The 14757-nt window shown below is 34.0% G+C and overlaps 1 protein-coding gene across 3 annotated transcripts in view; it reads left to right on the top strand.

Moving 5' to 3' along the window:
• Positions 1-14757, top strand: part of NEMF (nuclear export mediator factor) — a 74789-nt gene that overhangs the window by 34345 nt on the left and 25687 nt on the right. For all 3 annotated transcript variants that reach the window (XM_031952817.1, XM_031952816.1, XM_031952818.1), the window contains exons 15-23: positions 663-726; positions 1119-1207; positions 4824-4927; positions 5450-5512; positions 6064-6176; positions 9411-9468; positions 10106-10164; positions 10256-10376; positions 13810-14191. In XM_031952817.1, coding sequence (XP_031808677.1) covers positions 663-726; positions 1119-1207; positions 4824-4927; positions 5450-5512; positions 6064-6176; positions 9411-9468; positions 10106-10164; positions 10256-10376; positions 13810-14191 — 1053 coding nt within the window. The remainder of the gene's footprint in view (positions 1-662; positions 727-1118; positions 1208-4823; positions 4928-5449; positions 5513-6063; positions 6177-9410; positions 9469-10105; positions 10165-10255; positions 10377-13809; positions 14192-14757) is intronic.

Here is a 14757-nt window from a genome sequence, read left to right as displayed (position 1 = left end):
ACTTCTGTTCCAACTTTTCCCCTCCCTCCCTCCACCCCCTTCCCCAGATGGCAAGCAGTCCTATACATGTTAAATATGTCACAGTATCCTAGATACAATATATGTGTGCAGAACTGAACAGTTCTCTTGCTGCACAGGAAGAATTGGATTCAGAAGGTATTAACATTAATTAATTTTCTGATAAATTTATGTTATTGGATTCAGAAGGTATTAACATAAATATATTTCCCATTTTGAACATTCATTTCATCCAAGATATTTATTTATTTGCTTAATCTTTACCAGATGTACCCTGCCCTACAGAATAAAGTTCTTAAAAAATAAAAGTTATGGGGCAGCCGGGTGGCACACTGGGTAGAGTACCAGCTCTGAAGTCAGAAGGACCTGAGTTCAAATGTGGCCTCAGACATTTAACACTTCCTAGCTGTGTGACCCTGGGCAAGTCACTTAATCCCAATCCCAATTGCCTCAACAAGCCAGAGACACTAGCACTTAGATGGATAGACGGATAGATATTATCTCCCCCAATAAAATGTTAAATTGCTTGATAGAAAATATCACCAGTATCCAGCATAGGTAGGACTTAAGCACATAGTAAATGCTTCAAAAAATAAATAAAAGTCATGATGTTTGGATTTTGAGATAAATTTATGTTATTGCAGATATTATGACCACAAGAGACATGCTGCCAGAAAAACACAAAAAACTGTTGAAGCTGCTGAGAAGGTATTGAATATTTCTCAGACTTTAACTTTTCCCCTCTCTCATACTTTAATGGCCTATTGAATTCTTTCTTCTCTTTCCTATGTCTTTTCTATTAACTTTTACATATGTATTGTATAGACAGTATAATTAAAAGAGCACTGGAGGAGTAGGAATCTGGAGATCTAGATTCTAGTCCTAGATTTGAGATCTATTAGTTGGGTGACTTTGCATAAATTAATTTATTTCTCAGGCCTTTGGTTTCCTTTTCTATAAAATAAAGTAGCAATCATAGGTCACCATTGTTCCTTGCAGCTTTAAAATTCTATGATTCTCTGATTACAAGTTTCTTAGGTTTTACAATTAGCCCTTTTTTTGTAACTTATTCCTTCTAAAATGATTTTCTTCATTTGTAGGCATTCAGATCTGCGGAAAAGAAAACAAAACAAACCCTCAAAGAAGTTCAGATGGTTACCACTATTCAGAAAGCAAGGAAAGTGTATTGGTAAGTGGATTTATTTTGCACTTCTCAGTTTTCCCATTTCTCATTTGGAGAATCATTCCCACCATATGAAGGAATTAAAATGGATATTAAGAAACCAATGAAGTTTTCCCCCTCTTTTCCAGGGAATCTTCATTCCTATTGTAAGTGCTTGTAATTTACCATTTCACTTTTGAATTACTCTTATTTTAGGAAGTTGTACCTTGTATTAAATAGAAATCTGCTGTTTCTATCATTGCCCTCTGGGCCCCAGAAAAAAAAAAAAATCTCTGAGACCACTTATTTGGTATTCTTCAAGGAGTATTTCTTTGTATATGGGTTAGATTTGGTGGCTGCTGAGGTCCCTGTCATTTCTCACATTTTGTGAAGTCTTTTCTAGTTGAAGACAGCTGCTCTGTTTCATTGCTGCTAATATCCCAGATCCTGTAACTCGTCCTTCTATGGCATGATTTTTAGGCTTCTCATATCTTGGATCTCCTTTTTCTGGATAGATTCTAGTCATCTGTATTTTTCCTACAATGTGGTACTTAGAACCAAAGTATAGTATAATGAAAAGAATAGTGGATTTGAGTTAGTGACCCACATTAAACCCTATCTCTGGCACAACCTGTATGGCATTGGGCACATTACTTAACCCCTTTGGTCCGAACTTTCCTCATCCGTCTAGTGGGGTTGGACTACAAAAACTAGGAAAGCAAGGCAAGAAAACAATTGTTGTCAAAAATATCTGAAAGTTTTCAAAAAAAAGGTGAATATGACATGACAGCCAAAAAAAATTAATGTTGTCATTAATTTCATTGAGAAGCACATCTGGCATCCAGACTGGAAAAGCTAAAAGGTACACTCGAAATTTACTTTGTCAGCAATCCCCTGCAGAAGGAGATAGATTGGGAACTGGAAGGATTATTTAGTTACTGGATTAGAGATGCTTACCTTAGAGTTGAGTTCGTGTGTGTGTGTGTGTGTGTGTGTGTGTGTAAAAACACAAGTATATATATAAAATTGTATTTCAGTATGTAATTTATTTTATGCCCTTAAACCTTGTTCTGAGAAAAGGTTTATAGGCTTTACCATTCTGTCGAGAGGAGTGAGAGAAAGGGAAAAGGTTCTAAAACTGTGATCTTTTTGACTCTTTGAAATGAGAAACATTATTGATAAATGTGTAGCCAATCTGATTAAAAAGCTGAAAAGAGTAACAAAAACAAATTTATTATTTTTTTTATTTTTGATCAATTTTATTATAAAGCATGCTTTATAGTCTAATGCTATTTTATATCAAAAAATCCAAAATTATTTTGTTAAAAATGGGTATACTGTGATACTCATGTAAGGCATTACAGAAAGTCTTATACAAAGTAAAAGGAAAATATCAAAAAGGGAAGTAGGCTGGAAAAAGATTGATAGTGTGAGAATGAGAATGCTAAGTAGGAAAAAAAATTCTAAAATTGCTTTTACATTTTAACTGCCTAGAAGACAAATCTCAGAAAAGGGATGGGGGAAGGTCGAGTTTTCAAGAACATTGGCAAATTTGTTAAAGCATTTAAAATAATCTTTAATTATTTAAGCTTTAATTCATAGAAACTCATTTCCAGCTAAAAGGGACCTTAGCTGTCATTAAGTCCAACACACCTCATTTTTCAGATAAGGGAACTGAGGCTTGAGCAGGAAAGTGGCTTGCCTAGGTTACACAAATATCTGAGGCCAGGATTTAAACTCAATACGTTTCTGACACTGACCCCAGCATTTTATCTATACCATACCAGTATTCCCCATTGGCCACAGTAATTGAGGCAGCAAGGCCAAGGAGTCAGAAAATCAGAGTTTGAATGCTCTCTCTGACAATAGATGTGTGACCCTGAGCAAGTCGATTTCATCAGATTGGGGTGGAGATAATACTCATCTGACTTAGAGATTCTCATAGGGTCACTGTAAGGAAAATGAAATGGAAATGGAAGGTTTAGCTATTACACTGCTACCCTACTCCTGTACTAAAAACAACATAATGTATCTTATAGTTTGCAAAGCAAACTACATATATTAGACACACACAACCATTAGAGGTAAGTGCTATTCTACAAAAACAAATTTAAAAAAGAACATGTTAAGCCACTTTTGTAATCATCCTAAAATAACCCCAGTAGCATTTTGTTCTCTTCACCTTTCAGTCAGTTTGTAAAAATGTGGTCTTTTATGAGAATTTTGCTGAAGCCTGTCTGTGCTTTTCTAACATATTCGTCAAGAATGTTCTCAATAAATGTATGTATTAGTTTCATAAAATTTTTATTTCAGTTAAAAGCTATTTTTTTCTCTCCTGTCTTTCTCCTCATTAAAAATAAAAAAGTAAAATCAAACCTGTAACAAAATATGCATAATTAAGAAAACACATTCCCACATTGGCTATGTCTAAAAAGTATTTCATTCTTCATCTTGAAAGTCCTTCACCCTGTCTAGTGAGTAGCATGCTTCCTCGTCAGTTTTAAGGGATCTCGTTATTTGTTGCGTTGATCAGAACTCTTAAGTCTTCCAAAGTTGTTGGCCTTTATTCTCTTAGCAGTATTGCATAGTTCTCCTGTATTACATTATTCTCCTGGTTCTGTTTACTTTATTTTAAATCTGTTCATACCATTTTCCTTGCTGCTTCTTATGAAATTGTCATTTTAATAATTTCTTACAAAATAATAGTATTCTATTATGCTCATATACCATAATTTGTTCAGCCATTCCCCAGTTGGATACCCCTTTTTTCTTAATTTCCAGTTCTATGCCCCTACAAAAAAAAGTTGCTATAAATATTTTTGTATATATGGATATTTTTTCTTATTCTTTGTTTTATTAATGATGATGTTGGGTCAGAGGACAACCCTGGTGTTGTCTATCTTTACTATATAAGTTTCTTAAAGGCAGAAACTATCATTTTTGTATTCATATTTTCAGTGCTATCTAGTTATTCAATGAAAGATGAACTATTATATTTGTAGGTCTAACAATGCACATGAAATCTTTTTTGAACTGAGCTGTCACTTAACAAATTATAGTAAATTACTATAGAAGCAACTTTTTCCTTTTTGAATGATTAATCATTTTTCTTCTTTTTTGCTTTTCACTGGATCTACCTTTAAGAGATGAGAGAATAATTCTTATATTTTCTACTGAAATTGACAATTTAGAACAGGATAAAAAGATGTTAGTCAGTGTATAAAAATGATCACATGAGACCTTTGATTAGTTTTTTGGTTTTCATGTTAAACTTTTGAGTCTTCATGATGAAAATTATTTTGAAAAGGAAATTCAGACATGGGAATTTTAAAGATCTTATCTTGTTCAATTGTTTTTCAGTTGTCTGATTCTTCATGATCTCAGTTGATGTTTTGTTTGTTAAGATACTAGAATAGTTTGCCATTTTCTTCTCCATCTCATTTTGCAGATGAGGAAACTGAGGCAAATGGGGATTAAGTTACTTGCCCAGGGTCACATAGCCAGTTTCTGAGCCCAGATTTGAACTCAGAAATAAGATGGTGGGGCCAAGCATACTGTACTACCTAGCTGCTCAATGATCTTAGAAAGGAAGAAAAAAAAAAAAGTCATATGCTAGCTAATTTTTTTTCTCCTGATTTGACAGGTTTGAGAAGTTTTTATGGTTTATTAGCTCTGAGAACTATCTCATTATAGGTGGAAGAGATCAACAACAAAATGAAATGATTGTGAAGCGATATTTGACACCAGGTTTGTAAAATCCATGTTAAATTTTTGAAGTTTTTTAAATGTACAAACTAGCTATCTTGATCACAAAAGCATTTTTCTTCATCTTGTATTCCTTTGAATATCAACTTGGTCAAAACAAAACAAAATCATAGAATTTAAATAAGGTGAAAGGAAGCTTAGAGTTTTAACTAGTCCAGCCTAATCATGAGAAAAACTGAGGCCAGTAGATATTAAATGACTTGTTCAAGGTCTTTTTGATACCAGATAACAAAAGCCAGGATTCTTGGACATAGAAATAAATTGTTCCACAATGAAATTTCCTTATTTGTGGAACATCTGATTCCAGCAAAATCAAAATCCTCATGATCTGGTTGTCAGTGGCCTACTTATTGAAATTTATTATAATGAGTTTCCTGAAGAAAAAAAAAAACAACAACCTAATTTTGTTCAATTTTTCAGTGCTGAAATTTGTAAGCAGTCTCTTTATACTTAGAACTTATGTGCATTGTGATAGATGTTCCTTTTTGATTTTTTTTTTTAAAGGAGATATTTATGTTCATGCTGATCTTCATGGTGCAACAAGCTGTGTAATTAAGAATCCAACGGGTAATACTCTTGATCTCTTTTAAGAAGATAAATGCTAATTCTGAGTTATAGAAGTTTCGTACGATAAAGAATATATTACTCTATTGTGTTTTTCATTTCCTCTATGCCTTAGTAAAGCTAAACTCTACATTCTCTGGGACCAAACATCTTTCATCCTTAACTTTATCCTTGTCATTTTCTGCCCTGCCAAACTTGCTATTGTTGCTTCACCATCCAAATAGTACTGTCAGAGGCTATACCAGGGTGGAACCCAACAATTCTGCTTTGTCTTTCTAAGATCATGTAATTTCATCTTAATAACTGCTATCTTCCTCTTCCCTCACCTTTATCCCCACCCAATCATATGGCTCTGTTTAAAGCTAATACTAGATGAATGTTTTAATTGGTATAAGATTAACATTTTGAAATAAGTGAATAGGAGTGCCATTAATATTGGTATCCCTTTTTCTTACTTAAGATATATTTCACAAGAAGTGAGTTGATTTGATTATCTTAGTATCTGGGGGAGAGGGAGGAGAGACAACTCAGCAGTTATGCCATTATTGTTATAGGAGAACCAATCCCCCCACGGACTTTGACAGAAGCTGGCACGATGGCATTGTGTTATAGTGCTGCCTGGGATGCTCGAGTTATCACCAGTGCTTGGTGGGTGTATCATCATCAGGTAATGGGAGCTTTTGTTTTTTCTTGAAAGGAAGAATTAGTATATGTAAATAATATGTCAGTAAATTTATAAATAAACAAAATTAATTCAAGGAGGCCAGTATTAAAAAATAGGATCTTTGAACTAATGTTGAGTATCACCACAATCCATGTCTTGCTGGATAGAGTCTTTCTTTGACATTATAGAATCAAGGTTAATCTTTTATTTGACCATATTTTATGCATAGTGTCACAATTCGAACAGTTAAGGTGGTACAGTGGATAGAGAGCTGGACTTATACTCAAAAAGACGAACTTTAAATCCTGGCCCAGATATTATTTACCTGTATGCACCTGGGCATGTCTTTTAATCTCAGCCTCAGTTTTCCTTTTTTATAAAATTGTAATATTAATAATAATCCTATCTTACAAAGTTGCTTTGTAAATTAAATGAGGTAGTATTTGTAAAATACTATGTGAACCATAAAGCATTATATACGATTGCCTAAAAATGTACAATAAATATCAAATGTTAAGAATCATTGGGGGAGTAGCAGAGAACCAAGGAACAATTTACAAGGAAGTAAAGAAACAATGATCATTCATGAATATAATTTCTTCTACTTCTACATTATGTACTTTCTTGATCTGGTAATTTGTTGTTACATATTTTGAATCATCCCTGATGTTCTGCTGTACTCATGACTATGTTCTCTTATGTTTTGTTTTATTTTGTTTTGTATTTCTTTTCTGTTTTCCTTTTTTTCTTACACTATTTTTTCAAATTAAAAAAAAAAAAGCACCAGTCAGGAGGACTTGAGTTCAAAAGTGGCCTCAGACACTTAATGCTTCCTACCTGTGTGACCCTGGGCAAGTCTATTAACCCCAAGTGCCTGGGGTGGGGGGAAGAGAAGATAAGTTGAAACTGGCAGAATTGAAGACCCAAGATTAAATCTGGGCCCAATCACTAGTTGTTTTATCATGGCAAGTCACTTATCTCTCTCTCTGTCTCTCATTCGCCTAGGATGGTGGATAGAATTGCAAGGGTGATAAGGATATTTATATTTAGGCAGGGGGCGATTTGGTAGGGGGAGTATATATATAACATATATAATACCTATCTATCTGTATTTGAGAAAGAAACATATGAGTTTTTCCCCAATTGATAAATGACCAAAGGATATGGACAGGCAGTTTTCCTATAAAGAAATCAATATTTTATCGCCATTTGAAAAAATGCTCTTGAGTCATTATTGATTAGAGAAATAAATGCACATTAAAACAACCTTGAGTTATTTTATACCTATCAGATTGACTAAAACAATTGAAGGGGAAAGTGACAAATCTTGGAGGGGATATGAGAAAACTGGGACACTAATTCATTGTTGGTGGAACTGTAAACTGATCCAACCATTTTAGAAAGTAATCTGGAATTATGCCCAAAGAGTTATTAAATTGCCTATACCCTTTGAACCAGCAATATTACTACTGTCTGTTTTCTTTTTTTTTTTTAATTTAATAGCCTTTTATTTATAGGTTATATGCATGGGTAACTTTACAGCATTGACAATTGCCAAACCTCTTGTTCCAATCTTTCCCCTCTTACTCCCCACCCCTTCCCCCAGATGACAGGATGACCAGTAGATGTTAAATATATCAAAATACAAATTAGATGCACAATAAGTATACATGACCAAACTGTTATTTTGCTGTACAAAAAGAATCAGACTCTGAAATACTGTACAATTAGCCTGCGAAGGAAATCAAAAATGCAGGTGGGCATAAATATAGGAATTGGGAATTCAATGTAATGGTTCTTAGTCATCTCCCAGAGTTCTTTTGCTGGGCGTAGCTGGTTCAGTTCATTACTGCTCCATTGGAAATGATTTGGTTGATCCCATTGCTGAGGATGGCCAGGTCCATCAGAACTGGTCATCATAATATATAGTATTGTTTTTGAAGTATATAATGATCTCTTGGCCCTGCTCGTTTCACTCAGCATCAGTTCATGGTAAGTCTCTCCAGGCCTTTCTGAAATCATCCTGTTGGTCATTTCTTACAGAACAATAATATTCTATAATATTCATATACCACAATTTATTCAGCTATTCTCCAACTGATGGGCATCCACTCAGTTTCCAGTTTCTAGCCACTACAAAGAGGGCTGCCACAAACATTCGTGCACATACAGGTCCCTTTCCCTTCTTTATGATCTCTTTGGGATATAAGCCCAACTACTGTCTGTTTTCAAAGGTGTTTAGGGAGAAAAGAAAAGAACCTAGTTCAAAATACTTACAATAGCTCTCTTTTTGATGGCAAAGAACTGGAAGTTATGGGGATTTTCATCAGTTGGGAAATGACTAAACTAGTTGTAATATATAATTGTGATGGAATACTACTGTGCTATAAGAAATTATGATTTCAGTAGATAGATGTGTACAAAATAATGAAGAGGAAAATCTGCAGAACCAAGAGAACAGTATGAGCAATATTGTTTTAAGATTAACTTTGAATCAGTTAAGTCATTTTGATTATTATAAATTCCATATTAACTGCAAAAGACCTAGAAAAGAGGATGCTATCTGCATCTAGAGAAAGAACTGATAAATAGAAATATACTTTTGCAAAATGCCTGAAAAGGTGTAACTGACAAGTACAATCTATTACTAATATTATTCCCTTTGACTAGGTTATAATTTTAAATTTTAATTATAATCTCTGTATTGTCTTGTGCCAGTCACAAAATTCCACGTTAGAACATTTTCTACCTCAGCTATTACATTTTTATACTACTTTATTTTTTTGCACTGAACTTCTAGTTCATTAATTTTTATAGAGAATTATTCTTAACAATCTAAGATTTAGAAAATTATCTCTTTTCTTTGTATTTTATATGCCTTTTCAGCCACCAAGTGGCAGTCTCTCTTGTGATAACTTATAGAACTAAAAGTAAAATTAAAAATAAAATTCTTGAGTTGAAACTGGCAGAATTGAAGACCCAAGATTAAATTTGGGCCCAGTCACCAGTTCTTTTATCCTTGCAAGTCACTTATCTCTCTCTCAATTTCTCAATTGTAAAATGTGGACAAATGTAACATTCAACAAAGGATTGTTGTGAGTATCAAATGAGATAATAATTGTAAGGTGTAAAATTTTATAGTAACTTATCCACAGTAAATGCTTGTTTCCATCTATTCCCCTTTTCATTAATTCTTTCAGTATTTCTCTTGTAATTGAATCTAATATTATTTTTCAGGTCTCTAAAACAGCACCAACTGGAGAATATTTGACAACAGGAAGCTTCATGATAAGAGGTATGGATTTAATATCAATCTCCTCATTTCCACTGATGGCTTGTGAAGGGCATATATTTTTAGGAATCTATTTAATGCTATTCACTAGCATAGAGTAACGACTGAATGCAACTGTGTCTTGTGTGATCTTTGTAGTAAAGGGGGACAGTTTTGGCACTTTGGGGGGACAAGATTTACTGTCTTCATTTATAATTTTATTGGTCCAAGATTATATGACTATGTGGCATATATTTCAGTAGAAAGAATGATGAAAGTGAATTGTTTTAAGATGTGAGAAATGACAACTAAGGATAATCATGTACTTCTACTAACTGTTCATTATACATAGTATAGAAATCTTTGTCTTGCATAATTTTCTGCATACTCTGTCACATAGTAAAATACTTGAAGCCACTAACATTATATATTTTGCAAACAAATATAGAAACTTTTTTCTTTTATCATTCACCCTTTAAAAAAATATTTAAAAGTAAAAACAAAATAGAAAAATGAAAAACAAAAACAAAACACTGTCATCATATACCTAGCAGGATATTAGAGAAAATCCAAAATATGTGACAATAAATTTCCATTTCATTCATAACTGTTCATCTTATAGAAACTTTTTAAAAGCAGAGATGTATATTATCTTTTTTAGGAAAGAAGAATTTTCTTCCTCCTTCATATCTTATGATGGGGTTTAGTTTCCTATTTAAGGTACTCTTCATTTCCCTAGTTATTTTTTCTTTTCTTATATTTCATTAGAAACTTAGACAAAAATCACTTACATGAAAAATTGATTCTTTAGGTAGATGAACCATGTGTTTGGAGACATCGAGGGGAACGGAAAGTCAGAGGTCAAGATGAAGATTTGGAGACAGTGGCTAGCAGCACTAGTAAGCTAGTTTCAGAAGAAATGGAGCCATTAGGTATTTCATGAATTTTATTAAATTCGATAAGTTGTTGTTATTATTTCGGTAAATCTATAAAAATATTTTTAATTAAGAGAATAACATTTGAACAAATATGTTTCTTTTCCTAGATTATTAACTGTTCTGAATTTCAGTTTCCTTTTTCTTTGTAGTCTAAGTACCCAACACAGTGCCTTGTACATAGTAAGGACTTAATGTTTGTTACACCCAAACTAGAAACTGATTAACTAAATCTGTGATGATTGCATATTTTAAAATCAGCCAGAGTCAGGAATTCAGGTTAAGGAAAAATCTTCAATCTTTATTCTCAGTAGAGGTGAAGAAGGATCGGAGGTGAAGGGGGATCAGAGGTGAAGGGGGGAATTGCGATAGTAATGTGTGCAGCTGCGTCAAGAAGCCAGCCAGCTGTCTCTTTCAGCTCCTCTCTCCTCCCTTCTGCCTCCACCCACCAAAATCATTTCCTATATAACACATCAGGACTTGCACAAAGAGTGGGCGGGGGCCATTCTTTCTCCAAGCATATATATTAATAGAGTATGATCCAATTACTGTTTAGCCTCACATGCTTGGGACCTCAGTGCATCAACTCAAGCTTCAGCCCATTACATAAATCTAATATTTATAATAGATTTAATTATCTACTAAAATAGTAAAAAATAATTTAGCAAGTGTGAAATTAACTATCACAAAGATAATTTAATAATATGTAGAATTAGTATTTAATTTTGCACAGATGACTTTATAGTAAGTATAGTTTGTCATTGTAGAGTACATGTTGTAAAGTGGTTGGAGGGCTGGGTTTCTGACAATTCCTTGTTTTGTTACTTTGGGAAATCCCTTTACCTCTATGGGCTACCAACTACTCTTATAAGACTTTTGTACAAAGTCATACAAAGATGAATGTGAGAGATAGCACATTCTTGAGTTTCTTTGTTGAGGAATTGCATATCCTTAGAACTTGTCATTTGAGATTTTTGCTTAATTTATTAACGCCAAGTTAAATGGTATTGTATTAGTTAAAACACATTAGCATAATTCCTTTAGATAAGTTATATATGGGAAATGTACAAAACATGTGAGAAACTGTGGTGTAGAGGATAGAAACCCAGGTTCAGAGCCAACTTCAAGGTTCAAGTTCAACCTCAGTGACTTTGTGGTCTTGGGCTAGTCATTTTAGCTTTCAATTCCCTAAGTACCTCTTTACTTTGCTGATGTGTATTGGCAGAGGGCGTTATATAAACTCCCACTCAGAGGTTACCTTTACCAGTCATGCCTAATTCCAGGCCTTCAGAAAATCTCTGGCCACTGTCTCACACAGTGGTTCTCTACCAATCTTACCTCACTCTGAGGTTTTCAGAGATCTCTGGCCACCGCCTCACTAAGAGGTGGTTCTAACGTCCAGCAGAGCACCGGAGGACAGCTGCATGCAAACTCAAGATCTTTATTCTATGTGTTCACATCCTGCCCTAGATGACCACCTCCTCACTCCTACTGAACTCCACCTACTTCCTATTCCCCATTGCTTATATAGGGTCTGTGAGGTCTCACACACACACACACAGCCGATTAGGGAAGGAGACACCTCCCATTGATGATGCAATCTCAATGTGACCATAGCTTCTGCTCACGAGACAGTCCATACTGGTCACAGAAAATCACATTCAGGGATTTCAGGCTTCAAAGCCTTTGTACTTATTGCACTGTATGAACTTCCTCTCTGAACCCTTACAACTTTAGTTGAATATTTCCATTCATATGGTTTCACAGGCCCTATTCTTATGATTCCTCCCTCTTATCTTCTCTTTTATTCTCTGCTAGATTATTCCTTGGATTTTTGTGTATGTGAGAGGCAATTGGGGTTAAGTGACTTTCCCAGAGTCACACAACTAGGAAATGTTAAGTGTCTGAGGACAGATTTGAATTTAGGTGGTCCTGATGAGGGCCAGTGTTCTATCCATTGTGCCATCTAACTACCCCATCCTTGGATTTCTAAAGAGAATTTTTTAGTTATTTTCTAATCCTGAATAGTAATTTCCCATTACTTTATTTGATTCATCAATGTATAAATTACAAAATCAAACTTATACTTTCTCTTATTTATTTGGTTCTTATTTTATGAAAATACTCCATAAATAGAAGTTATGAGTCATTTACTAGAAACTGAATGAGACTGCCCACAGTCATGACCACTGAGCCTTTGACGGTAGCCTGAGTTATCTGCCCTCAGAAAAAAAAAGAAGTTTTGAAAAACTTTAATAGTTTTTCAGTATTCACCTTTGCAAAACCTTGTGTTTCAAATTTTTCTTCCCAAGACAGCAAGCAATCCAGTGTAGGTTAAACATGTGCAATTCTTCTAAACATATTTTCATATTTGGAAAAAAAAAATCAGATCAAAGGGAGAAGAAACATGAGAAAGGGAAAAAACAACAACAAAGAAACAGACAATAATAAAAAAAAAAGTGGAAAAACTATGCTTTGATCCAAATTCAGTCTTTATAGTTCTCTCTTTGGATTTGGATGGCATTTTCCATTACAGGTTTATTGAAATTGCCTTAAATCAATAAGGTGATCCATCATATAATTTTGTGGTTATGTGCAATGTTCTCTTGGTTCTGCTCACTTAACATAAGTTTATATATGTCTTTCCAGGCTTATCTCATAATTTCTTACAAAACATTCCATTTCTTAGATTCCATAACATTCATATGCCATTCTCTAACAGATGGGCATCCACTTGTTTTCCAGTTCCTTGCTGCTGTAAATATTTTTGCGTATGTAGATTCTTTTGCCTTTTTTATGATCTCTTTGGGATATAGACCCAGTAGAGACATTGTTGGATAAAAGGGTATGAGCAGTTTGATAGTCCTTTGGGCATAGTTCCCAGTTACTCTCCAGAATGGTTGAATCATTTCACAGCTCTACCAACAATGTATTTGTGTCCCAGTTTTCCTACATTCCCTCTGACATTCATCATTATCTTTTCCTGTTATTTTAGCCAGTTTGAGAGGTGTGAGGTAGTACCTCAGTTGTCTTATTTTGCATGAGAAAGGCATTTTTTTAATAGCTTTCTGCTCCTCAAAATTGCCAGAAGTCAAACTATTATTTAATTATAATGACCAATTTCTTTCCCAGAGAATTGATGTTGAAATCTACTTCTCTCTTTTAGGAGAAAGATGGTGGACCACAGATATGGAGTGTGGTATTTACCAACAGATATGGTCATTATGTTTTATGGTTTTTCTTAAATGATCTTCTTTACTTTAAGGGAAGTCTCAATTAGTGGTAGTGAGTTAAAGGGAAATAACTTTTATGAAAGCAGAAGTCATCAATAAAACTAAAAGAAAAGAAAATTTGTCCTGGTAGACTGACTTCTTTGTCCATTCTACTTTGTTGTGAAACTCTAACTTTAATTTTCCTAATTCTGATGCAGATAATGGTGATAGCAGCAGTGGAGAGGATCAAGAAGAAACTTCTGAAACTGTAGAAGAAAGGGAAGTAGTAAATCAAATTGATGAAGAGGTCATTAGCATTCAAAATGACAAAAACAGGCCAAAAGAAGGATCAGCACAAGAAGAGAGCTCAGATGATGATGCTGCGGATGATGCTGATGCTGATGCTGATGATGATGAGGAGGAGGAGGAGGACGATGACGACGACGATGATGATCATGATCATGATAACACCAATGACGATAGAAAATCTCAAAGAATGAAATCAGATCAGGAAATAGCAAGTAAAAGGAAGGATGAATCTGAAATGTCATTAAATTATCCAGATACTACAATTGATCTATCTCACCTTCAGTCCCAAAGGTGATTCAAAAGTACATAATGTGAAATTTTATGAAGGGATAGTGATAATATAGGAAAGTAACAAAAAGGTTGAGCCCTCCCTCTTCCCTAATATATTTATTTCAGAAACTAGATGATAACTCCTTGTTTGATTTTTTAAAGAGTTTTAATTGATGTATTTTGCCTCTTACATCATCATAATGATCCCCGATAATCTTCCTTCACTTTCCCCAAAAAACATAATTATAACAAGAGGGAAAAAAATGAACAAAATTGATTAGTACATTGAAAATATCAGGAAAAGTGCTATATGTAACACCTGGGGACCTCTCATCTTTATTAAGGAGTGGATTTGTTCTGTCTTCTTGTATGTCTTCATTCAAATCATGCTTGAGCTTTATAATTTTGTTACATTCATTTTTGATTTTTTTGGTGTGTGATTCTTTCCATTTATATTATCATAGTCATTGGGTGTATTGCATTCTTAGTCCTGCTTACTTTACTCTACATCAGTTCATGTAAATCTTTCCTTATTTTTCTGTATTCATCACATTATGTAATCTCATATGACAATAATATTCCATTAT

The sequence above is a fragment of the Sarcophilus harrisii genome, chromosome 2 (assembly GCF_902635505.1).
Source record: "Sarcophilus harrisii chromosome 2, mSarHar1.11, whole genome shotgun sequence".
Classification (NCBI taxonomy): Eukaryota; Metazoa; Chordata; class Mammalia; order Dasyuromorphia; family Dasyuridae; genus Sarcophilus; species Sarcophilus harrisii.
The sequence above is the reverse complement of the archived record's forward strand: the minus strand, read 5'-3'. Positions and strand labels throughout refer to the sequence as shown.